Below are 17277 nucleotides of genomic sequence, written 5' to 3' on the forward strand. Positions count from 1 at the left end.
TTCAAAATACAGGAAAAGCAGGCTTGTGAGTCAGAATGTGGAGAAGAGCAAAGTATTACATTATATGTGCATTTAGGATCTGTTAATAAGCTAACAAACACCATAAAATGTAGCTCCATGTAGCCCTTGTAGCTTTCTACCTATAGATTCTTCATTTCAACTGTCCCAGGCTTGGCTGGTGACCATATGCCAGCATTTGGCGACAGTAATGCATCCTCTTGCTAGCTGCAGTTACCTGATCTTCAGAGACATAGGGCAGCCAGGAGCCATGCTGCAAACCCAGACAACAACCCGATGGTCAAATTCCTCAGCCTGGGATTTCTTTCCCTCAGTCTGTAAATGCTGCCTCATTTTATCTGGCTGCAGCCTGTCACTGGCTTGCAAGCACAGGTGCTGTGTGCTGGGTTGTTTGGACAAACACGCCAGGTAGGATTCATTAGTTTATAGCTTGGCTCCAAACTGTGACCTTGCAAGTCAGAAGAATTGGTTTAAAGCTTTCTTCTTTTATCCCCCCTCTGTAGAATGATTTCATAGAAATGACGTTGTTCTATTTTGTGGGTCTCCCTTTGTGTGTGTAGTCATGTTGGCTTGTTTTATTGTTAAAAATAGGCTTGTACTGTTCCGTGCTGCTGTTCTTCCTGCAGAGCCAGAAGAATGGGAGCTGGGCTCTGCTCCTAGGCCTCCATCCATGGCATTGTTTCCTAAATGCCTATCTGCTGCTGTGTGCCTGCCAGCCTGCCAAATGCTCTAGGGGTTGCATGAATGTCAGGAAGGTCTAATGCAGGATGATTTGAAAGAGCATGGGGAAGCCTGAAAAAGAGAACATGGATACACAATGGGGCCGTACATTTGCTACTGGTAGTGGGATTGTTGGCTTGAAAATGGGGTGATGAAGGACATTGTACCTGAATGTGTCTGGTCATGGTTGGAAAAGAAAAAATCATTTTAGATTTTGTGAATTTAAATTGAATTTTGGGAATTACTTCTCAGTTAGCTATATCCTAGGTTTGCTGAACCATCGGCCCTGTTCTCATTTTAGTCCAAGTATGTTCTTTGTGCTCTTCATTTGTTCGGGAGTTTTTTGGTGAGTTTTTTGTTTCTTTGTTGGTTTGATTGGTTTTTGTTGTTTATTTGTTGGTTTGTTTGTGCGGTTTTTTGTTTGGTTTTGCATTGCTTTTGTTTCACTGCTTTTGGGGTTTTTTTTTGGTGGGTTTTTTTCACATGTAAGGTTTTGGTTTTTTTTGGTTTTTTTTTTTTTTTTTTTTGCCTTACATGTAAGGAGCTAAATAAAGGCTCTTCAAAACAAGCATTCTTTGCCTGTGCTGTTTCACCAATCAAGGTACAGCTTGACCTCTAAATCTTAATGTATTTCTGATAAGAAACTAGGAAGAAGAGGAACCTGGGTTCTCCGACTTTTTGGCATTTTTTGGCAGGCAGTAGCTCTTTTCTCTGCTAGGTTGCTCAGGAAGGAGTCAGGTGTTAGACGTGGATGTGTCTCATTCACCTCTTCAGTCTTGACCTGCTGAAAGTCCTGCTTGACCAGCGGATTTTCAGCTGGGTTTTTTGACCTTTGAATAAGTAGCTGACTATAGATGGATTTTTTTTTTTTCTATTGAAATATACACATAAATAATGTAGAAATATTCTTTTTTTCTGTTGTCCTCACTTTTAAGGAACCAGGAGGAAAAGGAAAATGCATGAATTTATGTATTTTGGTGCCTTAGTAAAATGTACTACTTAAATAATTAACTCTGTGTCTGGAAATGGTTGTTCACTGGATTTTTTTTTTTTAAAGCAGCAGAGAAGACTCGTATTTTATTTTAAAACTGAAGTTGTTTGCAGCTGTAAGAGCAGACTGAAAACCAAACTAAAATGACAACAGTGTTAGTTTCTTTTAATACCTGCGGAAGCCTGTATTTAACTGTACCTCTCCTTGCCTGATGTATGTTGATGTATGACTTCTGCAAATATTTTCTATGTTCTGACTCTGGAAATTCCTGTCCTATTCAGTCTTGCTCATTTGCAAATCAGTAGGTTCTCAACAGTTGATAATATTGTTGTTGGAGTTTTTTTTGGTTTTTTTTTTGGTTAGTTGGGGTTTTTTTTTTTTTGGTGTTGTTTGTTGGTTTTTCTTGTTTGGTTTGGCTTTTTTTTATTTATTTTTAAATTTTGTCCTTAGGGTGGTGTTTTTTGTGTCTTGTGAGAAGATTAGAGACTTCTTGCATTTCAGGGCAAAGGATTTTTAGAAATTTCCATTTAGCAGATATTTTCAAGGTCCCTGAAAAATACAGCTGCTTTTCCTAAATAAATGATTACTCAAGTGGAGTTTCCCAAACAGTGGCGTGCATGTCAGCAGTAGGATATAGAAAATCTAGTTATCTACTTATTTCCTGTTGAAGGAAGACGTTGTTTAGGCAGCTAAATGTCACTCCTACACCTGCAACTTCCATTAGTATTGTACATTAGTATTCCTTCTGTGATGATGGTACCCAGGGAAAACTAAACTTAGGAATTCCTGAGTTAGAGCAGCATGATTATTTTTAGAGTTTTTTTTTTAAAAGTGGAGGTTCAGTGTTCCAACTGGGGTTTTATTCAGTTAAGCACCCAGAGATAACGTGCTTAGTGTAGTAATGACTACAATGTCTACCACTTTCCTAAAAGTAACTTTCTAAGTCTCAAACAGCTACTACCATTTTAGTGCTGTTGTAAATGAGCAGTTGGTTTGGCTCTCAAATTATCTGGTCATTGCAAGGTGACCTAATGCAGTAGTTCAGGTAAATGCACACACCTTGACCATGTAAATGCACACACTACTCCAGTGTTTAACTTCCGGTAGATGGGAGAAAAAAGATGAACGCCACTGGATTGTGTTTGTAGAATAGGCTGCAGTTACTGGTCTTGGTATTTCAATCTGGTTTCTGTACTGCTTATTTTTCTGCAGCTTGGCAATCTGTGATGTAAAAATCTCTTCCTGAATAAACACCACTGAAACATTTCATGGTGTCAGTAGAATATGTAAGTTTTAACATGGTTGTGTTTTTGGGATGCAGGACCATAAGGGATGATTTAAACTCTGTGTGCACACCTGCACAGACACAAATAGATGAATTTCTGGAAGTCACACATGAATGTCAGCGTTTTAGGCAGAATAACATGCTGCTTCAACTGACAATGTCTGCTTACTCTAAAGCTGCCTTGATTATAACGGGCTCCACATGGGACCTTGTTGTTTTGCTTATCTTATATTGTAGTTGTGGATGTTTGTGAAAATTAGACAATTAAAAAGCCAAGGTGGGAGGCTAATGAAATTTAGTGTTAGATATGACAGTTTTGAGTAAATGTCACTTGGACAAAAAAAGAAAGGCTCTGCTGGTTGTTTCAAAATTTATTGGAGATATTATTACTATAAGAGATGCTTCTGTGCTGATATATGGAAATAATTTTAAATGGCTTTGCACAGTTGCTGCTGCACTGTGCTCCAGAATGTAGGGAGCACTGTAGCACTTCCTAAAGACTCCTTGATGAAAAGAAGAAAAATGATCCTTTAGTCTTTCCCTTCCTATGATCACAGTGAGCACACAATTTTGAGTTTTCTGGCCAAAGTAGTTAATAGTTGAGTTGTTCATAGAAGTTGGAATCTTGCTCTGTGTGACAGAATACAAACTATGGAGGTATTAGGAATGCATGATGGCATGATGGCACATACAGTTTTAAAAACTTGTGTCAGAGTAAAATATTTTCATTAATTTTCTTTAACTACCATCTGGGGAAAAGTGTAAAGTAGAGTAGCAAGAAAAGCTTGGAGTGTTACAGCAACATTCACTGCTGTTGTGTTGCCATGGCGTGAGAACATTTGCACTTGCAAAACTCATAAAATAAGTAATAAAGCTGTTAGACTAGTAGTCATGTTAATATAGCATTAAAAAATATAGTTATGGTAAAATCATAGTATTTGAAGATTTTGCAACATCAGTCATGTATAAAGGGAAGTGCTTGTCATTAAAAAACATTTTATCTTGTAACTGTAATGTTTCTTCATTAGCCAGAAAATTAGGAAGATTACCTACACGATCTGTAATGCCAATATGAAACCTTTTTACTTTTTGCATTGGTCTGAGAAGTATTATCTACAGACTTCTAAGATTTTTTTAAGCAATCTTTCTTTTGAAATTCACCTTTGGAAATAATGTCATCCCCATTTTCAATCAAAATTAATTGCCTTGTAGTTGTCCAGCTTAAGAAAAAATTGTAACATTGTTTTAAATGCTCAATATTGTGCAATTAGCAAGCTATGACTAGTGTGGCAATATACATTTTTATTTATATTAAAAATGCTACAATCAGAATATTTGGAAAAACAAGCTTTAGCAAGGACTTTGTGTCATTTGTAATATTGCAATTCTTTGTGTTCTTTTTTTTGTTTGAGGTGAAGCAGAAGTGTGCAACTTCATTGTCAGTCAAGGAAAATAATGGAAACTTCCACCCACTTTTCTCCTGAACTATTCCTTGATGCTCTAAAGCAAAGATAGTCCTTTACTTAAAACTCCAAAGGTGGCATTGACATGGTTGCAGCCGTCAGACTTCAAACAAAATTTCCATTTAATTGCTTGTGAATAGTCATGTCTCTGTTTAAATTTTCATCAAATTTCATTCAATTAATATGGTATTTTATGGAGACAGGGCTCAGTTGTTGCATCTATGCACAGAAGCTCCCTAAATATTTGTATCTTTAAAAAAATTTTCTTTCGAAATTGCACAGTACTTAGGTGTTTACTAAGAAGCCACCAATAAGAGCATCTAAAATGTTTTTGTGTTAGTCATGTTGGATTTTGTCTTTTTCCTTCCTCTGTTGGTTAGTCTGCTTCTGAACACTAAGTACATCAAACAACGGGCTCACTTCAGATTTTTCTGCTTGGATGAGTGACATGGATCTGGAAAGAATTTTCTGGGTCACTGCCATTACACACTTGAGCAGCACACTCATAACTTTGCCTCACTTCAGTTTGAAAGCCTTCTCTACCACAGCTCCTGTGGAGTCTGGCTTGGAGAATCTCTGTGGTTCATTAGATAGCAGCCTTCTTTCAGCTTCCTGCTTATTAGGCTTTACACCTGCATTGCCTTTTACTAAAAATATTTTTCTTTCCTACTTTCTATTTCTGCATAGTGATCTTTCAGTGTGGGCTGAAAAAGCTATGCTCTTCCTGCACTTTGCCAAGTATTAGTTTTTCTTCTCATAATCCTGATAGTTTTTTTCTGACTCTATGTATGTGTATGGCTTTAAGCCACCTTTCTTTAAAACACACAGCTGGGAATGTGTGCAAAATTTCCAAATAAGGTCTCTGCTGGGGTCGTGGAGAAGAGCCCAGAACTGTATTTCTGGAGGATGCATGCTGTGATCATATTGGGTTCTCCTTCTGCTGCATCACCTGAACAACTCAGTCACCTTCTGATCAGCTGATACATGGAAACTTTTTCACAGTCATTTCTGACAGGGATTTTCCCAGGCTGTTGGTTTTTGGTTTTTTTTTTAAATGCGTGATTTCACATCTCTTCCTACTGCTCATCTCTTGTTATCAACAGTGTCTTTTTGCACAACGATGCCAACAGTTTTTTTCCTCCACTTGGGAAGCGAGAAATTCTAAGATATTTCGATATATCATCTTTCATATCTCATCTTTAAGAAAATAACTGAAGTAGCCCTTAATTTACTTTTCTTGACTCTAGAATCAGTTAATATATATTTTACTCTTGTAAGTTAGCTCAGTGCAGTAAAATTCAGTGATGTAGTTCCATATCGAAGTGCAGTAGTTCAGATTGAATGGCTTCAGTTCAAAACTGAGCGATCATTTCATGAATGTTTAAAAAACTTCACTAAGCTTTGTTAGAGTGGCTAGAATGCTGTAATTGTGAAGTATTCGGTGATCAGGTATAAAAAACCCCACCACCAATGTATGGTGTGGTGTAAGAACAGCCTATTGATGGGGAGGCTTCAACACTTGGAATTGTAGGCATTTCATAGGTCTTTGCTTTAACCATTTAAGATGTGCCCAGGATATATGTTTCCACCTTTGGGCTAAACTCTTTTCTGTTGTGGTTTTCAATTCTGAGCAGTGCTTTAAAGCTGAAAATAAAATCTGGGTTGGGGTGCCGTCATTTTTACCCCTGCTGGTGTAATTGCTTTTTAACATCCTCCGTGTCCACTTGTGAGACTGCTCTGTAAGTAATCCAAAATGAGTCTGTATATGAGATATACATGAGCATTCTATTATTTATTTAAAATATTCTGCAGGATTTAAAGCATCTTCCTTGGAAATGTTTGATTTAACATTTCCTGTAAACATATGTGCCCACATAAAGTGTTCTTGAACTTTTTTTGCTTTTATTTCCCCAGGCTTGAATCTTTTGTCTGGTTTCCTGTGGAAACAAAGTTTGTGACCAGGTTCTCTGTTCCTTCCTCTCCCACAGCTACTTGTAATAGGCCAAAGAGTTCAAAATTTAACCTTACAAGCCTCCAAAAGCCCTGAAAGTGGGCCATTTAGTTTCCAACCCAGCAGTAGTTCTCAGTGTATTAAGCACCCAAACAGCCACAAAAGGAAGTATTTAGAAATACTTACTGTGGGAAAAACATCAACTGGAACATGCATTTTCTTAGTATAAAAATCAGTTATTCCCAAGAGAGATCTCTGCAAAACCAAGCTTTATTATTTTCTCGTCCATGTACGTTAAATAATGGGGAAACTTTACAGAAGTTCAGTGATTGAACTCAGTTTTCCACTCTCTTTCCCTAGAGATATTTCAGAAGTCAATTGAAATGCCTCAGAACAGTCTTTCCTTCAGCTTAAAAAGCAGTCATCAGTGAGTGCCTGTCCCTGCTTGTTGGTTTTCATTATGTAGATTTCCACAAGATGAATTCCCTTCCCAGTTTTATTCAGTGTTATTGGGAAGCTGTTAGTTTGTGGGAGGCTGTGGCTGTGCAGGCTCTGTCAGGACTCTTAAATGCAAGTTCTTGGTGGGACAGCAGGGTGCTACCAAGAGTGATAGGCTGTGCCCCTATGGAATAGGGACTCTTAAAATATAGGGACATATGCAGACATAATACACTGAAACAGAGATTCTGCTACTCATGGTACTTCAAAGTGACTGAGAATAGGATTGGACCTAAATCTGATCACTTCATGAAATAAAGCAATCAAAATAATGTAAAATACTGGACACTTAACCAAAAAAAAACCAAACAAACAAAAAAAAAAAAACAAAAAAAGCCAAAAGCCCTTAAAAACCAATAAAAAGAAAAAGGGAAATTTTGAAATTTGAAAATCCTACTTAACTCCCTACTGAAAGGTTTCGCTTCCATTGCACTGTATGGAACAAAAACTGTGAGACCACGTAGAAACATGTGGTTAAGGATGTCAAAGAGTTCTTGGTACTGAAATGTGTATGCACAGTCAAAACAGTTGCAGAACAGTCTTTTTAGCTTGATGTCTGTGGCAGAAGTGCTATAACTTTAAAACCATAGTTTAAAAGTACTGAATTATCCTTTGTTGACCGGTGAAGAAGCTACACCTTAACTGGATAATTTTGAGACAGGCTTCTGAGCTGTTGCCAATAAACTGACATTTGTGTTTCCTGAAGGAATAGTGTTTGTGCCAGGTTTTCTGAAGAAGGCACTTTTGAATATGAAATGCTGCACTGTGTCTTTGATTAAAATACTTCCAAAAGGAAGAACAAATGCTAACACATTCAGACATACGACAGAGAAGATAGTTAAATTAAATAAGAATGGATGTGTTTCTGTGTTGTATTTCTTACTTTTCCTTTAAAAAGAGTTGCTTCTGAGAGGTTTCTCTTCATTCCCCAGATACCCATTTAAGTTTTACCACCCCTGTCTCTGCAGAAGTCAATAATCCTTCAAGCAAAGGATTCGATGCATGAAGTGCTCATAGGATTAGCTGCTGAGAGCTATGAGATGTGCAGTAAGTGGCAGTCAGTGTGTGTTTTGTAAGGGAAGCAGAATGAAGTTCCTGCGTATTCACTGTCTCTCACTCTCTCCCCGAGACCAGCAGCTCCCATTGCAATAGTTTGAACCTCTGAGTAGTTTTTTTGGGAGGCTAGCTACAACAAAATATCAGTGGAGGAAAGAATTAAGAGCTTGGGAAAGGTCCTTATTATACTTTTTCCTTCTTTTTGTTTTTGGTTTGGTTTGGTTTTTTATTAAAGGTGTTCTCTTGTGGGCTTTGTATACTAAGCCCACAATGTATAAACAACTGCTTAACAGCAGTAGTACTTACCTGCAATATTTTCAGAACACAGGTTGTGTCCTTTGCTGGATTCAAGATGAAGAACAGTCTTAAGATTAGGTCTCTGAAGTTTCAGAGTTTCACACAAGGATGTTTATTTAAAGAAACTCTGGACTTTGAAAATACATGAGGTATTGTTGAGTAAAGTGAATGATTATACAGAAGACATAATTCAAGCCAGGAGGTTTTATTTAAGCCTTGCAGAAGTTTTCATAGAAAATATATAGAGGCTTCTCAATCCTTTCCATCCCTAGGTGCAAGGAAATCCTGCTTCCCTGGGAATTGCATTCTAATTTTAATTATATATAGTTTATGCTTTTAGTTTAAATTTAACTCTGCATGGACATGTCAGCCTGCATCAGGTCTGTAGACAGAATCGATAGAAATTACCTTATTATTCTGTAATTACTTACATTTACTGCTGTGTTTAAAATCACTCAACCATAAAAATGTTTTCCTTGATGTCTCTCTTGGTTAGTGAAAGAATTATGTTGAAATAGCACATTGATGAATGCCCAGCATTAGTACAAATATTTCTTCCATATCTTATTGAATACCATAAATGCGGGCATAGCTTTAAAATACAAAATATAACAGATGTACAAACACTTAATATAAAAAAATGTTTATATAAAATATTGAAATTAAGTGTTAATAATTTTATAGGATACTGAAGAATGCTGCCTTTGTGATCTACACTTTCATAGTGCAATAAAAATTTCAGGATTTCTCTCTTGGGTGAGGAAAAAATAATGAGGAAGACTAAGGCACAGTATTGCTTTTATTTGCCTGCTGTTGTTCTCTCTTCCTGAAGAAAACCCAGAATCCCAAAATCAATTCATTGTAGTTTACTTACTTAGGTTTGTGGGACTAAGTGTGTCATCTGTAAAAGGAATAAAAAACTTTAAAAAAAATTTATTTATTATTGTGGCTTTTATTGTATAGTAGCTTTTATTATTTTGTTAGTAAAGAGCTGCTGTAGAATAAGTGTTCAGGTGCAGGTGTTTGGAGGTTGAAGAATCAGTGCATTTTTGTGTTTCTTTAATTTCAGAAAGTGGAAATAGAGGCTATAAAGGTGATAGTTTGTGTTGTTTTATGTCTGCGTGCTCAGTCTGTCTCAGTGGCACTTATTTACATATAAAATCATTCATTGGGAATTGCATAACAATGTTACACCTTTAGTCTCTTTAATCCCATCTCTTTTGCAAATGTACTTCAGTTCACTTTGCAGGCTTTATAAATCTTTCATAAAGTGCTGAGCAGCCTTCAGTAGAAGACTTTGTTTGTATGCTTTGTTTGCCTTTAAATGAGTGGTATATTGAAGCTTTCTAACTAGATTTCATCTGGTAATGTAAAATGACATTCTTATGTTTGTCTTTCACATTGTTGCATTTATACTTGTTTTCACATATAACTGCATTTAAAAAATAAAATTGCAAATGGGAAAAAAACCAAAACAAAACCTCAAAAAAAAAGGGGAAATATTGTTTAAAGAAAGAAAGTGTTTTGGTGTAATTTCACTTATTTTTTGGCTATTCTCATTCATTCTAATGCTGTATCCAAGGATTTTAATTTCTTGTCCAGTAAATATTTTCAAAATTTATTCAATATATTTTTTAAAAATACTATATTTGTAGCTAAGTCCAGCAATTCCTTGAGTAGAAGATGCCTTTTGTTATAATGAAAGGCACGCTGTAGGGTAGGGAAAACTAATGATGTTCTTAAAATAGGAGGAACATATTCAGAGCAAAGTAATTGTTAGTTTTGCATGCATAACATGGTGACTCACTTTGAGGATGGAAGTAATAAAATGATGCTTTTAAGATGGGAAGATGTGATAGGATTTATGGTATTGTACAGTTCTAAGTGGATATATATCTTTGCCCTTAAGACAGTTTCACATAATTGTTTAAGTTTTCTTTTGGTTTAGAGTTTCAAGAAGTAAAAATTGGGAGTTCCCAGATGTATTGTTTTAACTCTGGTTTCTATCCACGTGTGCAATCGGTATAAATGTATGTACTTATGTAGGTATATTTGCATGTTAAGAGCTACATTATAAATATAAAATACTGTTTTCACCCCTGTCAGATTAAGACTAGGGCTTAGATCATAACTATTTTATCAGGTCATGTTTTCTACTAGAAACTTTTGTCCCTGTTACATGTGATTAGAGCTATGCATATATCGCCTTAATGTTTGTCACTTACAAAGGTTGTGTTTGAGACTAGATTATCAGGACAGTTTCTGATCTTTTTAGTGTTTATAAATTATTTAAACTAGTGTACATATACTGTGTTTTGAAACTATATTTACTTAAGAAAAGTCATGCATTAATTTTTCTAAATTACCCTGCTGTGTTTTTGCTCTGTGTGCCAGTTCCTTCTGATGGTGTGACTAAAACTGTTCAGTAAGGAAGTTAAGAAATATTGTAGGTGTTGGCTTCAGCAAAGCTGTATTTAAGTGTGGTGCTTGTTATGTAAAATATACCAGCTGCTTTTGATCCTTATTACTTTGAATGACTTCTTAAACCTAGCCGTCATTTAATGAAAATGTAAAACAAGATGAAAGTGAGAATTCAGTTCTGACACCATTTGTGGTGGTGTCAGTCTGTGACAGGTGATGTTTCTGAGGCAGGGGTGGGTCCTTAGGCATTCTCATCCTGCTTATAGTCTGGTGGATTTAGCATGTGCTAGATCTAGCCATGTAAATGTAACAAGAAAACTTTTGTTTTTACTCTTATACTAAATAGTAAAGTCAGTACTAAACTGTAGAATGGAACAATAGCTTAATACAAGCACAGAGTGCTTAATAATTTAATAATAAAGTGATACTCAGTAGCACAGCAAACATACCTATTGTCATGAAGACACTCTTCTCTGCCTGGAGATGGTTCCTAGAAAATTTTTTCACTGAGTTGTAATAGCATGGTTTCATGATGTTCTCTAATCCTGTCCCACTGCAAGTAAGAAATTGGAGGTAAATATCCTGGTTTGGGGTAGACAGCTTTTTGCTGGTTGTTGAATGTTGCATTTTGTCCTTGTTCTGCTTACCTGAAAAACATTCACCAAACGTTGTGCTCCAAGAGTAAAGGGTTTGGCTGGTATTGGGTTTGTGTGGCTGGATTTTGATAGTGTGGGGCCACAGGGTTGGCTCCTGTAAGAAGCTGCCAGGAGCTCCCCCCATGTCTGATGGAGCCAAACCCAGCTGGTGCCACGACAGACCTGCCACTGGCCAAGGCTGAAATCAGTGATAGTGGTGGCACCTCTGGGATAACATAGAGTTAAGAAAGGTGGGGAGAACAAAAAACTGTGCAATTGCAGCCACAGAAGAGAGGAGTGAGAATGTGACAGGAACAGCCCTGCAGACACCAAGGTCAGAGCAGAAGGAGGGGCAGGAGGTGCTCTGGGTGTCCCTGCAGAGATTTACCAAGCCTGTGGTGCAGATCATGGTGATGCAGCTGTACCTCTGCAGCCTGTGTTGATCCAAAGCAAAGTAGAATTCCACCTGCAGCCTTTGGAGGACACCCACACCAGAGCAGGTGGATGCTTGTGGAAAGTCCACATTGGAGCAGGCTCCTGGTGGAATTTTTGACCCTGTGGAGAGAGGAGCCCACACTGGAGCAGGTTTACTGGCAGAACTTGTGACCCCAGAGGGGGCCCACACCAGAGCAATTTGTGAAGAGCTGCATCCCATGGGAAGGGCTCACTTTGGAGGTGATAATGGAGAACTGCCTCCTTTGGAAGGAGAAGAGTGTGAGAGTCCTCCACCCAAGGAGGGAGGAGCAGTAGAAGCAATGTGAGATGAACTGACCACAGCCCCCATTCCTTGCCCGTCCACATTACTGCAAGGGAAGAGGTAGTGCATTTGTGAGTGAAGCTGAACCTAGGAAGAAAGGAAGCGTGGGAGGAAGTAATTAAGATTTGGGTTTATTCTCATTATCCTATTGATAACAAATTCAGTTAATTTGTCCCCAAACTGGGTCTGTTTTGCCCATGACAGTGAGCGATCTCTCTTTGTCCTTGACCTTGAACCTTTCATTGTATTTGCTTTCTCCTGTCCAGCTGAGGAAAGTGACAGAGTGGCTTTGGTGGGCATCTGGTGTCAAGCCCACCACACTTCCATATAAGTCTTAAGCAGATGTGGGTTTGCATTGTTATCAGTACTTTACCTTTTTTTTCCATTGTGCACAATACAAATATGAAGTATTTTAAACAGCAGTACATGACTAAAATAGAAATGCATGTATTTCTCACACACATTTTTCACTGAGTTTATGGTTTAAATGTTTCAGCTTATTTAATTTTTGTATTTTATTGTTTTCTTCATGCAGTCTCTCACCTTAACTTTGGGGGTAGGGCAGTTGAAGTGGATGCCGCTTTCGGGCATGTTGCACAGAGATGTAGTGTTGTACAAAGATATGAGCATGTGCTTTCTGCTTGTAAATAGTCCTATTTGATTAGGATCAAAGTGACTAGTTAGGTTGCCTAAAGAAAAATGCCTGCTTCTGATCTTCTGTCACCACTTGGCAAGTCCAGCTCATGCAGCATGGCTTTAACTTGAGGAGTTACTCTGAAACCAATAATCACCAAGCATTCAGCTGATTGTCTAGAGCCAAAGAGATTCAGAAGGCTTGCTTTTATTTGCAGTGCATTCCATCAGTTGTGGAATCTTCTGCCTCTTCCTTTTGCCTTATGTGCAGTAGTGACACATAAATCCTTGCTGCTCATTTAAAACACTGAGTGTTTTAGCTTACTAACTGGATTTTCTTTGATGAAACATTATTTAAAATTTTTAATGCATTGATAAAAAATAAATGCTGCTGTTAATGACACGGAGATATTTGCAGGGCACTATAAAATTGAACATGTTTGGCTGGGTGCCACACTGTGTTCATATACAGCTTCCTATGGAGTTAATATTTATTTAGGATTGCAATAGTTAATGCTTTATAAAAGGTAAAACCCTCAAAATATATCTGTGTAAGTTAGCATGAAATGTGTGAATCTTAGACAATTTGTGCTTGTATCTTAAAATAATGTGTGGAATTTCTACTTTGAAATAAACGTGGGTTGCTTCAATTGTGAGAGACTGTACTTTGAGAAGTAGTCAGCAACACATTGCAAAAACTGTGTGTCATTTTCCTTGCGTTCTACCTATGGAATAAGTACTTACTTGCAGAATGGCTCAAAAAGGATAAAAAAGATTGTATAGTGGCCTGAATATCAGTATATATGGTTCCATTATGTGATAATTCAAACTTACAGATTGAAAAGTAAAGCAGCAAAGACAACAGATGCTATAATGCAGTCACTAATGCTGTATTTTCTCCTTCTGATACTTCATTAACAGTAGTGAGCATAACTAGATTTTTCTGGAGGCAGCATTCATGGCTGTGTGTATTAGAGTATTGCTTTTTTTAATTGTCTTTTCTTTGTTGATGAAGATCAAATCTAGCTCTGGGCTTACTGTAGCTTTTTAGGATTATTAGTATTTGGTTGCTGGTTTTAGCTGCTCTTTCCAGTAAGATACTAGGAAAGATTTATTTAAAATGCAGCCATTTTTGCTGTCACTGATGCAGACATTCTGTGATAATGAAGAAATCCTTTTCAGATGTATTAGAATAGGAAAAACCAATCAGTCAAAATGAGACTGTTTGCAGTTGTCTGTAATTTCACAGCAAATATTAAAGCAAAGGTTCTTTCGGGGCATGTTCCATAAAAAGAACTAAACAAGGCAAACAGCACTAAAATCATTCCATATCTTTAGCTGTATAGAGCTAATAGTTTTTTCTAGCATGTTCTCTTGTGACTTTTTTTTCCCTAACCTTTTATACTGATTGGCTTATTCTCTCTTAATGGTGAATGAGATCTTATTTCCATTTCCATCCAGGGAGAACAAGCACCAAGGTAGCATTCGTAATTGACATGGATAATAATGGACACACTGCATGTGACATTTTTCATACAAACACAACTCCTTAGAGATGGGAGTATCTGCCTTGTCTGAGTTGAAACAAAATTCATGAACAAGGATTTTTGGTTTTAATTATTGAAGAATTTATTGCACACCAAAATTGATGCATTTTATTAACTAGCTGTGGGGTGCAGGCTTCTTGGGGAGAAGAGTAATTTGCCCCTGGAATAGCATTTAAATATTTCTTCAGACAGCAAATATTTTACTTTGTCAATGTTCGCTTTCTGCAGTCTGGAAATGTTCACGGTTCTTAAAGATTTTCATGGGAGCTGTGGACATAAAGCAAGAGTAGAAATATATATCACAAATCTTGGTGAATGATTGTTAAATGATCAAATATACTGTCTCAATTCATTCTTCAGCACTGCATGTGAACAAACTAATTTCAAGATTATAGCGCTTTGTAATTGTCTCAGTCTTACCACATTTCCTATTTGCTGTCATATTATTTGGCTCAAAGTATAATGGATAGCTCAATGACTTGGATTTTCCTTGTCTCTAATGTACTTTGTCAACTTGAGAAACAAGAGTTTACCAAATCCGGAGCAGTGCTGGTTGATTTTTCAAAGAATTTATGTGACTTTACTCCCTTGTTAATTCCCATTCTGCAGGAAACCAGTGATTTTGGAAGTAGCACAATATTCATGTGCATTTTAATTCTGTCCAAACCCCACAGCAAGCTACTGAAGGGTTTTGGCATATTGCTTCACTAATGTTTGTCCTCAGATACATGTTTTTCTTGACTCTCTTATATTTGCAACAATTTGGTGGTATTTTGCTGACCTCTGCATGAGTTAAAAAAGCTGCATAACTCAAAATTTGTATGCTGCATTCTCAAGCCCCAGTGGTTTTCTTAAATTGTTGGTACTGGCAGAGAGTAAAGTGTGACATATATGATTTGAATTAATTTTGCTGTGTATCTCCCTCAAATTGTAATGATGCTTTTTCTGCTCCACCTATAGCTTCCTGCAGATTTCACAAAGCTGCACCTTACTGACAGTCTCCACCCACAGGTGACCCACGTTTCATCTAGTCACTCAGGATGTAGCATCACTAGTGATTCAGGAAGCAGCAGCCTTTCTGATATCTACCAGGTAAGACTGGAAGGGATGCTGATGGGAGGTGCAATTGCCAGCAGTTTTGCATTTAAGAGCTGAATGCCCTTGCTATTGCCTCTTGCCAGTTTTTATCTGAAGAAGTGCTCAATAGACTTCAAAAACCTACTTTTTGCTGGAATTGTAATGATTTCAGGCTTCAGATGTGTTGGGTTCATAATGTAGAGCCTACTCAGTGGTGGGAAGAAACAAATATGGAGTGAGCATCCTGTGCTGGAGGGGCATTTTTCTGTTTCCCCACCCTGTAGAAATGTGATGCCAACCTCACAGCAGTGCTTCCTCTCCTGGCCATCCTCAGAAAGTTGGGTAGGTTGAACTGGTGATGCTTTTTAAAGTTATACTTCTGAGGTGGCTTCTTCTTGTAAAGCTCTGTGCTGGTCACTGGGCACAGTTTGAGTTTAGAGAAACTCTGAAATTGATCCAGAGTTTAAATCTAAATTGGAAAAAATCTAAAGTGAAATAAAATGAGGAATTATGCATTTTTCACTTGATTTTTATGGTTCTTGCAATGTCGGAGGAGGAGCTGTCCAGATAGGGAAGTGTACCAATTTGTTACTTTGAAAGGAAGGAATCAAATCCAATTAAAATATATTTCTATCAAAATAATCATAAAGTAGTGAGACCACTTCAACATGAAGTACTGTTAACTAGAAGAGCTGTAATGGTTTTTTTGAGATGATTCTGAAATTGCAAATGTAGTCATTTAAACAACAGGAAAAGCATATCTAAAAATACATAAAAGTTCAGCTGTGGTCATAGCTGAAGAATATAGTCTCTTTCAGGTGAATAAGCTTATAAGCTTCTTTTTTGTGAAAGAAGATAGGCTAAAAAAAGATCACAGTTCAATTTAGACAGTAATTACAATAATGCAAAGGTTTATTTTTGCAAAACTATCAAATTAGCTGAACACTTGAGGCATAGCATCTGTCAGTCAAGTAGGTTTGTCAGAATTTCTTCTGAAGACAGGATTACTTTGAGAAATGATTTAGGTTTATATTGTGAGAGTGAAGAAGATGGAAAATCAGTTTTGTTCTTCACGTCTTTTATAGATTTTTGTTCATTTCATTACAAAGATTTCCACTCTAACAGAGCAATAACAAATGCCTCTAGAGACACAGCTGTAGGTGGCAGGTAGTTACACTCATACAGTTATTCTTGAGATAAGTTGGAAGTAAATTTTTTGCAGACTTTATGCAAGACATTCATAACTGTGAAGAAGATAATGGAATTTCTGTGCAATTTAAAAAAAAAAAAAAAAAAAAAAACCAACCAAGCTTCATAAAAGAACTAAAGAAACCTCAGAAAAATACTTCTCTATGTAGTTGCCAACCTGGTCTATGACTCCTACTGGTTTCATTGGCAGTGTTGGAATCAACATAATGGTTGGTGTCTGGAGAGAGTTAATGGTATACTGAAGTATTTATACAGACAGAATTTACTCTTTAAGTATTCTTTTAAACTGAATTTACAAACATAATGCATAATCCATTCTTAAAAATATTATCTAGTTTCTTAAATTAATCTGCAATTAATACCACATTTAAAGGTGACTTGGCACAGATTTATCAAGAACTGTGTAATTGCACAATGTCAAAGTATGGCTAATAACCTATGTCCATATCTACATTCAGATATATGACCATGTACTGTAGAATGCAACCTCATCTTTTTGTCTTAATACATATACTTGAAGGAATGTTTATTAATGAAATGGTAAATTCGGGTGTGGAAACTGATAAGATTCTTAAATTCTTGAATTTAATTTAATGGTACCAAGTATTGTTTGCCTTGATTTCTCAAATTCTGGTAAATCATTAATTTCTGGCCTGTTTCAGTCATAAAATAATGTAATATAGCAGTGTTAGGCTAGGTTAAAGTATTGCCAAAAAAAA

The 17277-nt window shown here is 36.8% G+C and overlaps 1 protein-coding gene across 5 annotated transcripts in view; it reads left to right on the plus strand.

Moving 5' to 3' along the window:
* Positions 1-17277, plus strand: part of RAPGEF2 (Rap guanine nucleotide exchange factor 2) — a 185420-nt gene that overhangs the window by 123803 nt on the left and 44340 nt on the right. For 4 of the 5 annotated variants that reach the window (XM_041479890.1, XM_041479889.1, XM_041479887.1 and 1 more), the window contains one exon: positions 15233-15364. The exons of the other annotated variant lie outside the window; for it this stretch is intronic. In XM_041479890.1, coding sequence (XP_041335824.1) covers positions 15233-15364 — 132 coding nt within the window. The remainder of the gene's footprint in view (positions 1-15232; positions 15365-17277) is intronic. 5 annotated transcript variants of the gene reach the window in all.

This window comes from Pyrgilauda ruficollis, unplaced genomic scaffold (assembly GCF_017590135.1).
Source record: "Pyrgilauda ruficollis isolate IOZ18807 unplaced genomic scaffold, ASM1759013v1 scaffold5, whole genome shotgun sequence".
NCBI lineage: Eukaryota > Metazoa > Chordata > Aves > Passeriformes > Passeridae > Pyrgilauda > Pyrgilauda ruficollis.